Source organism: Portunus trituberculatus, chromosome 30, assembly GCF_017591435.1.
Source record: "Portunus trituberculatus isolate SZX2019 chromosome 30, ASM1759143v1, whole genome shotgun sequence".
In the NCBI taxonomy this organism is placed as follows: Eukaryota; Metazoa; Arthropoda; class Malacostraca; order Decapoda; family Portunidae; genus Portunus; species Portunus trituberculatus.
The window spans coordinates 1,402,519-1,412,445 of NC_059284.1; the positions used below are offsets into that span (position 1 = coordinate 1,402,519).

General features: G+C 44.6%; 1 protein-coding gene across 1 annotated transcript in view; it reads left to right on the forward strand.

Annotated features, from left to right (window-relative positions):
- Positions 1-7,073: 7,073 nt before the first annotated feature.
- The window catches only part of LOC123510710 (progestin and adipoQ receptor family member 4-like), a gene marked incomplete at its 5' end in the record, with an annotated part of 41,995 nt that continues 39,141 nt past the window's right edge, over positions 7,074-9,927 (forward strand). Inside the window, one exon of the mRNA XM_045266044.1 lies at positions 7,074-7,455. Coding sequence (XP_045121979.1) covers positions 7,074-7,455 — 382 coding nt within the window. The remainder of the gene's footprint in view (positions 7,456-9,927) is intronic.

Sequence of the window (9,927 nt, forward strand, 5' to 3'; positions counted from 1 at the left end):
AATTCAAGACATTAACCCTTTTTTTGGCGGTAACTATCCCGGAGCTGCAAGGCAACTGGCAACTAAGTGAGCCTTTATTTCGTTTTATGTTGCGTTGTGAATATGGAAACAAGGGTCACTAAAATGTGTGGCAAGACTGACCAGTAGCGACCAAAACGTTCTACCCGCTCTTTCCCTCATAACTTCACCTGCCATCACTGTTCCTCAGCTCGCCACACACACACACACACACACACACACACACACTGGCCTCGCTACTTCTCTTCTCCCCAGGGCCTAATGTCATCCACTCACACCACACCCAGGTATCTAAGCAACCACCGAATTACTAAAGACAAGATAGTTTACTCGTTAGCTGATATTACGGCTGTTGAGAGAGAGAGAGAGAGAGAGAGAGAGAGAGAGAGAGAGAGAGCGGTAACTCATTTCAAGTAATCCCTCGTCACAAACACACACACACACACACACACACACACACACACACACCGTATGAAATATCTAATTTTCGTGATTATTCTCTAAGTGTGAAGAGATGAGAAGAGAGAGAGAAAAAAAAAAAAAAAAAGATGAAGAGAAGGTGGTAGAGGGGGAGAAAAGAGGGAGGAGGAATTGGAGCAGAGGAGGCGGAGTGGAGGGAAGATAAATAAGAAGAGGAAGAGGAAAAGGCAGAAAAGAAGAAGAAAAGATAAGTCCACACACACACACACACACACACAGACACACACACACACACACACACACACACACACACACACACACACACACACACACACACAACAACAACAACAACAACAACAACAACAACAACAACGACAACAACAACAACAACAACAGCAACAACAATAACACCAGCAACAACAACAGCAACAACAACAATTATGAGAAGTAAAAAGTTAGCAGTCTAAATATCGCAATATGTATGATGACACACACACACACACACACACACACCACACGTGTGTTGCGTGAGGTCACTGCCCAAAGGTCGGTGACAATGAGCTCTGAACTGCACCGAGAGGGTAACGGCTATATGGATGCGGGTCCGCTGGTGATCCGCCAAATGATGAACACACACACACACACACACACACACACCGCTCGGTAGCTCAGTGGTTAGAGCGCTGGCTTCACAAGCCAGAGGACCGGGGTTCTAATCCCCGGCCGGGTGGAGATAATTGGGTGTGTCTCCTTTCACGTGTAGCCCCTGTTCACCTAGCAGTGAGTAGGTACGGGATGTAAATCGAGGAGTTGTGACCTTGTTGTCCCGGTGTGTGGTGTGTGCCTGGTCTCAGGCCTATCCAAAGATCGGAAATAATGAGCTCTGAGCTCGTTCCGTAGGGTAACGTCTGGCTGTCTCGTCAGAGACTGCAGCAGATCAAACAGTGAAACACACACACAACCATGGAGGTAACACTGATGATTCAAACAATAGGTCTTATTAGGTCTCTTCTTCTCTGCTTTGTCAAGGACGAGAGGTAGGAGTAGCAGTAGCAGTAGTAGTAGTAGAAATAGTGGTTATAGTAGTAATAGTAGTAGCAGTAGTGGTAGTAACAACAGATGGTGCAGGATATACGTGACAGTCCCTGTGCGCAACATGTCTGTCTGTGTATTACGCAACATGTCTGTCTGTGTATTACGCAACATGTCTATCTGTGTATTACGCAACATGTCTGTCTGTGTATTACGCAACATGTCTGTCTGTGTATTACGCAACATGTCTATCTGTGTATTACGCAACATGTCTGTCTGTGCATTAATGGCAGGGACGTGTGGTGATTCCATGGTGGTGCAATGTTCTATGTTTAATGGATGGCATGAGAGAAATTAATGTAAATTTGAAAATGTTAGTGTAAGGCTGAGAGGAGACAGTGAATCATGCAGTGGTAGTCGCAGCAAGGGTGTTTGCTGATCACACTGACTAACTCATGGTACAATAACTTTTTGATAGGTAGACGCACGAGAACATTATTGGAACCACCAGCTGACTCAGTGACGTCATCCGGTCGTGTAAACAACTCCATATCTTCGAGTGAGTGTACACGTGTGGCAGAATTTGATCTTGGATTGTATGTTTCATGTGCCTTAATATTAATTTCTTATTGTTAGTATGGGCAAAGCTAGACCTTGTGCAGTGTATGGATGCACGCCTGCCAAGTCTAGTAATTTTAAATATTAAAAATTCCCCAAGAACAAGACCATCGCAAGACAGTGGCTCCAAAATGCTATCGTGCTGACACAGTAAACGTAAATAATGCCGTGATTTGTGAGCAACATTTTAGTTCCGCCCAAATTAAGCGCAATTTGAAATATGAGTTATTAGGTTCCCCAGTTCCAAGGAGTTGGAGGGATCTAAAACTGAGGCAGTCCCTGATCAAAATCTGCCATTTCGTGGACACGATAATGGAAGTGGCCTTTCTGCAGAAAATACAGGTAAGGAAACTTAGATTTACTGGCTAAATCTGATCAGTTTCAACACTCCAAATTAGAAATTGTATAATCTGCTTATGCCTAATGAACGAAATTAGTTCTACTAGTAGCCTAGACCTAGTCCATAATTTACAGGCTATGCCAGCCTTACAGGCTACTGACTGTACCATGGTACAATAACTTTTGATGTCTCTCGTTATTGTACCATGGGTTTACACTCAAGAATAAAGTACCTATATGAAGTGTGAATAGTTTAGGGCCGATGCAAGCTAAAGGAATGGATTGCCACGTTTAAATAGCGGTATGCACTCACGGTCCATTCATATTACATGCATTTCAATGGCTTACGGTCCCCACTGAAATGCATTTAGTATGTGACAGCACCGTAAACAGAGCGTGACCGTCCCTGTATAGTGTGGATCGCCTTTAGACTCATACGTGCATTAGCCTTTAGCCTCTTGTAGTTTTATATGTAGAGAGAACAGTGAGGTGCTGAGGAAGACGACGAAGGTACATGAAGGCGAAGAGGATCAGAGGAAATCAATGTGCATTATGCAATTATGCATAATGTATATGGCTTGAAAAATCCGCTAACAATGTTTTTGAGCCACATCTACTAGGCTATCTGACATGTCTTTATCCGTACAATATCTTGTCTATCGCTATGAAATATCATCAACATTCAATCACTAATGTGTATCATATTTGATTTTCGACTGCATAACTAATGGATCATGAAAAGAAAAAAGTTTTATATTGATTATTCATGATTTATTGAGTAGCAGACTATCGCGATCAGAGCTGGCTAGGCGAGTGGATGACGTCACAGAAACAGCGTTTCAGAAGACTTACCAGTAGGGCTGTGAGTTCAAGACTTTCGTGCGTCTACCTGTCTCGTTATTGTACCATGGACTAACTAGCAGAGAGTAAAAGGAAATTTCTAATGCATCTATGTACATTCAGTGTATCATTACTGATGTATATAGTAAAAAAGACCCACTGACTGCAGGCATTGAGTCTATTTCTCTCCATCATCTACCCATCTTTCTGTCAAGGTCATTATGACATTATGACTCGTGATAAACTATGTAAAACCACCTGTTATACAATTTTATACATCACATGCATGACTGTAACAGCTACTGAAAAAATAACAAACAATGAACTATATAATGTATAAAATCTCTTATTTACTTATTCAGAGCAGTGGTGGAACAAGGCGAGTAAAAACAAGACACTCGCCGGAAGGGTGGGAGGTACAGGTTAATGTATCAAAGGAGCACCATTGTGGTATATAATGACATCAGATGGCTTTAGAGAGAGAAAAAAAAAACTAGTTTTATTAATATACTTGTATCCCTAATCACTCCTCCAGCCGTCTCTTTGAGCGATAAATACCTATTAATGTATTGCTTACGTCCTTCCTCTCTCAGCCCAGGGTACTCCACCATTGCCTACGGTTATGTTCATTGTTTCTAGTTCATCATCTAAAGCAAAAGTCTAACATTAATATACTATTTCTGATTACCTGCTCACTTACCCTGTATGGCCGTTCATATTATCCATAACAGTCAGCCGTTCATATCTCCCCAGCCGTTCATATCTCCCATGACAGTCAGCCGTTCATATCTCCCCAGCCGTTCATATCTCCCATGACAGTCAGCCGTTCATATCTCCCATGACAGTCAGCCGTTCATATCTCCCATGACAGTCAGCCGTTCATATCTCCCATGAGTCAGCCGTTCATATCTCCCCAGCCGTTCATATCTCCCATGACAGTCAGCCGTTCATATCTCCCCAGCCGTTCATATCTCCCATGACAGTCAGCCGTTCATATCTCCCCAGCCGTTCATATCTCCCATGACAGTCAGCCGTTCATATCTCCCATGACAGTCAGCCGTTCATATCTCCCCAGCCGTTCATATCTCCCATGACAGTCAGCCGTTCATATCTCCCCAGCCGTTCATATCTCCCATGACAGTCAGCCGTTCATATCTCCCCAGCCGTTCATATCTCCCATGACAGTCAGCCGTTCTTATAATTTTCTGCCATTGTCCTCCCTATCAGGAGTCACGACTTAAATGATGTTGCTGTATTTCAAAGAAAAAGAAACGAAGAAGTCTTTAAAAGAAAATTGTGTATCCTGTAACATTTAATATGATATGGCCAGTTTATGTAAGAATGCATTGTAAGAAAAGATATTCTTGGAAAAAAATGACGAAAAAACAAAAAAACAAAAACACAAGTTTCAGACGTGGCATTGTGTTTTACCATACATTTAGCACAACTACTGTCAACTAGTGCATATGTAACAGTCATGTAGGACCGAGTTGTTCTTTTCCACATTTGAAATAAAAATCTAATATCTTGTCTAAGCGCTAGGATAAACGTATGAATTTCTCGAAAGATGCCAGAAGGGTGCATGAACTTAAGAAAGGTTGATAACCATTGATATAAAAGATGGGAACTGTCAATATGCTTGCAAAGTGCCATAAAATCAATTAACATCGCTCTGTTTATGATCATGTGCAAGTGTAGAGATGTAAGAAGGATCCAGCTTTCAAGGTAGCAGGAATAGATCAGTGAAGCATATTACCTCTATATAGAAATTTTAAAAACCGGTCGTATAAAAAAAAAGTAGGAAAAAAAAAGAACGGGGAGTTAAAGGGGGAAGAACACGAGCTTGACGCTAGATTCAGCTTTCCAAACAGGATAACAGATCATTGTCAACGGAGGGCATGGAATAAAGTATGATATAGAGAAATAAACAAACAAAGGAACAATAACAGAATAAAATATACCAACAAAAATAGGGCACATGAGGAGCTTTAGTCAATACCGGAAAAGTAGGAAGTGGAGGAACACGAGGCGCTGGAAGGCAGACAGCAACAACGTGACAGCAGACACGTAGGACTGGAATTCCCCCTACGAACCTCTTGAAGGGACTGCCACCAGGATCGATAGAGCAGAAAAAAACATTCGCGAAAACCATTGCTTACCTTCAACATCTACAGCAATATGTAGCGAAGGCTAAATACGCTTCGCTATCAATATACCAACAGATAAAAGAAACTCATAACTGATGCAGCACCAAGAGTGTTCGTGATAATTTTAGTTTATCATAAAAATCTACAGGAAAGTTGCCAATGGTAAAAAATACATACACTTCGCAAGAGCTTCCATGAGAGAAAGTTCATAAGCAAGTGTACATGTAGTGTCAGGAGGGATCTGAGAATGTATTGCTGAGATTATAAGAGGAAAAGATGAAAGGTATGGCTCTTGCAAAACTTCGTGCCAAGCTGAATATATCAGTCATTCATTAGAATGTGAGTGTCAACTGAAATGTCATTGACGAGTGACAGTAGTAGTAGCAGCAGCACCAGCAGCAGCAGCAGCAGCACTAGTAGTAGTAGTAGTAGTAGTAGTAGTAGCAGTAGCAGCAGCAGCAGCAGCAGCAGCAGCAGGCACATGATAAATATAAAAGGAGAGCTGCTATTAAAAGTCTTAAGTTTATATTCATTATATACGAGCATGTTTAGTCTGTTAATCTATATAGCCGTGCCCTCTTTCCTCTTCCTCCTCCTTCTCCTCCTTCTCCTGAGTTAATTCCCGGCATTATCTTACCATCGACAACAAAGGGAGGGAGGGGAGGAGGTGGATTAAACAATAGCCAGAAGGTGAAGAGGAAGAGGATGGACGGAGCAACGTCCTAACAGAAATCGAAGGAGGAGTGTGTGATGGGATAAAAAACAAGAACATGAACTGAACGACCAGGTTACTATGAAGGTGTGTGTGTGTGTGTGTGTGTGTGTGTGTGTGTGTCAGCTGTTAGTAAGCATTAGTAGGCAAAGATAGGATCGAATCCGACTGCAAACGAGGGAATTAAGTTTATCTGTTTGGCGGGTCTTGCATTTGGCTTGGGTCTGTGTTTATATTTGGTATCTATCAGCTGGTCGGCCCGTATGTGTGTGTGTGTGTGTGTGTGTGTGTGTGAGTGAGTGAGTGAGTGAGATCGAGTGACGTAATACCGTAGTGACGTCATGCGCGCTTGTCTCTGGCACCCTCTCCCCAACATCGATCCAACAGCTGACTGATGCCAGCAGTTGCCAGCCACCGCTTAGTTCAGCTCAACGTCAGCCAAGTTTTGTTTCTCTGAATTAATAGGCTGTTTACGTTCAGTCTTTCGTGTTTTTCTTAAATGGTAGAGTTATTGCTACAAAAGTTGCTTCTCAGTGCGCCAGTTTGAGTCGTATTATCACAGTTAGAGTGGGTTTAGTTGAGTCCCCGGTGTTCTGCTCGGCTGTCTGAGTGTGCTAGTACTTGGCTGGTGTTATAGTGTCTCCTGGCGGTGTTGTGAGTGAGGGATGTCCTGGGCATCGTTGTAGGCAGCAGGTGTGGGGTCGTGCTACAGGGAGAGCAGGGTGCAGGGAGCGGCCGGCGGTACAGTCGAGAGGACAGTGCCGAGGTGCGCGTGGCTCTGCTCACTTGCCTCAGTGTCGCTCTCCTCTCGCCGCCCAACACAGCGCGCCCAGTCCCTCTTTCCTGGGTAACAAGTGCTCACGTTCCCGCCGCAGCACCGGGTACCGCCCTAAGTTTTTGTTGATGGGCCATCTGTGATATCGCCGTGGCAGTGAGTGCGAGGGTGACGGCGGCATGTCAGGGAGCGGCATGAGCAAGCAGGACTCCGGCGGGGTTGCCGATGCCGGGGCCGGGGAATAGCAGCAGCATCAGCAGCGGCGTCAGCTGTAGCAGAAAGTAAGCTTAGACAAAGAACAGTGGCCGATAGTCGAGACCAGAATTGCTCACAATTTCACAATGGCGCGTTGGTCTCTGAGGAGAACTCGAGCAGTAAGCAGTGCTCGCTACACCTGTGGTCCAGAAAGGCGCTGCTCAGACGCAAGGACCTCCCCAAGCACCTGCAGTTCAATCCCTACATCGAGACTGGATACCGGCCTCTCCTGTCCGCGTGGGGCTGCCTCATGAGCCTCTTCTACTTCCATAACGAAACCATCAACATAATCACCCACGGTAAGCCAGCCTGTCCCATGTCCCGCCGCCCACACGCTTGCATGGTCTGTGGGCGTGCACGGGAGTATGATCGTAGGGCGTAGACCGAAGCCAGGAACTAGAAATATATAACTTAATGCATGAAACCTGTAACCTCCTATCAACGCACCTGCTACTACCACCACCACCACCACCACCACTACTACTACTACTACTACTACTACTACTACTACTACTACTACTACTACTAGTACTACTACTGCTACTACTACTACTACGGGAGTATGATCGTAGGGCGTAGACCGAAGCCAGGAACTAGAAATATAGAACTTAATGCATGAAACCTGTAACCTCCTATCAACGCACCTGCTACTACCACCACCACCACCACCACCACCACTACTACTACTACTACTACTACTACTACTACTACTACTACTACTACTACTACTACTATGACATTCACTACTACCAATCAGAAATATGGAACTAAGGTCAGTGCTTATATAGGAGATGTGTAGGGGGTCACAAGGTCATGTCAAGGTCAGAAGTTCACGAATAGGGGTCAGGAAAGGTAAGGTCACTGGGTCAGGAGAACAAGCTAGGGTGAGGGGTTAAGAGGTCATCGGTAACGACTACGAGGTGAAATGAGGTCATACCCAATAGACCGTCGTAATAGGTCAGCGCTAAGAGGTCAGTGGTAGAAAGTAACATGGAATTAATAGAGGATGATAAAAAATTACTAACGGGATGTTTATTTTTATGGTTAAAATGCGTGTTGAATAGAATGAGTGATCAGAAAGGAAGGTGTAAAGTGTCAAGGGATGTATAGAGGTCAGAGGTCACAGGGGGGCGGGGCAGATCCGGGAGGTGAGTCATGGTTCCTTCTGTACCGTGGCGTAAGGTAGGAACGGCTGATGATGATGGTGATGTGATGGTGATGAGGCGTGTTTGCAGCAAGGGAGTGGAGAGGAACATGACGACTTCACATTCAGGCATGCTTCCTCTCCTCTTTGTTGTTGTTGTTGTTGTTGTTGTTGTTGTTGTTGTTCCTCTTTCTTCTTTTCTCTTTTTCAGTATTATCATCATTATCTCCATTATCTTTTTCTTTGTCTTTAACCTTGAACGTTTTTGCCTCTCTCTCTCTCTCTCTCTCTCTCTCTCTCTCTCTCTCTCTCAGTGCTGATGTCTGTTTTTCCTATGTGTTTGTTTGCGTCCATCCTCTCCTCTCCCTTTATCACTTTTCCACTCGATAATTCCTCACACCTTATCCTCTCTTCTCCTCCCTTCCTCTTCCTCTATCTTTGTTTCTCTCCCTTCCTCTCCCTCTCTCCCTTCCGGCACTACGTCCATCCATTGGGCAGACAAGTGACCACCTATATGGCCACTGAGCCAAGTTCCGCCCCTTCCTCCTCCTCCTCCTTCTCCTCTTCATCCTCCTCCTCTTCTTCTGATACCTCCTCCTCTTCCTCCTCCTCCTTCACCTTACAGGAAACAAACGAAAGAAAGGAAACAGACATACGATTTCCTCTTCTTCTCCTTTTCCTTTCTTCTTCTTCCTTCTTTTTTCCTCTTCCTCCTCCTCCTCCTCCTCCTCCTCCTCCTTGTCAGACGTCACTGTGCACAAAGAACAGTCGAGTACAAAGTGATTTTCAAGAATTCTGTGGATTAGTTTCTCTGTTAGTGGTTTGTTTATATTTTGAGTGATTTTATTATTTTTTTTATTTTCTCCACCTGTATCGTTATCTTCTTCATTCGTCTCGCTCAAGTTTCTCTCCTAGTTCACAGGTATGCAATATTACTGGTCCTCCTCCTCCTCCTCGTCCTCCTCCTCCTCCTCCTCCTCCTCCTCCTCCTCCTCCTCCTCCTCCTCCTCCCCCCCCCCGCCTCCTCCTCCGCCCACAGCATCAACGCTTCTCACCTTCCCATCTTAGCATTCCCAACTATCACTTTTTTTTCTTTCGTAAGCAAGAAGCTGCACGGACAAGGTCAGATTTCAGGACCCAGAACACACACACACACACACACACACACACACACACACACACACACACACACCATCCTCATAATCTCCCACGTGCTCCGCTATATAATGAAGGGTTAGAGAGAGAGAGAGAGAGAGAGAGAGAGAGAGAGAGAGAGAGAGAGAATGGGTGTGGATGTAGTAGGTGGAAGTAGTAGTGGAGGAGGACGGATGAAAGGACATGAAATCCTTGGGTCTCTCTCTCTCTCTCTCTCTCTCTCTCTCTCTCTCTCTCTCTCTCTCTCTCTCTCATATGTCATCCTGTGTGTGCTGGTCTTTTGATTTCAGGTGTGTGTGCGTGTGTGTGTGTGTGTGTGTGTTTGTCCTTGTGCCTTTCCTGTGTGTAGCCTCGGATGTCGCTCATATCCTCTCTCTCTCTCTCTCTCTCTCTCTCTCTCTCTCTCTCTCTCTCTCTCTCTCTCTCTCTCTCATGTATCTTTCAATTTTTGTCTCTTTTTCTCATTCTTTCC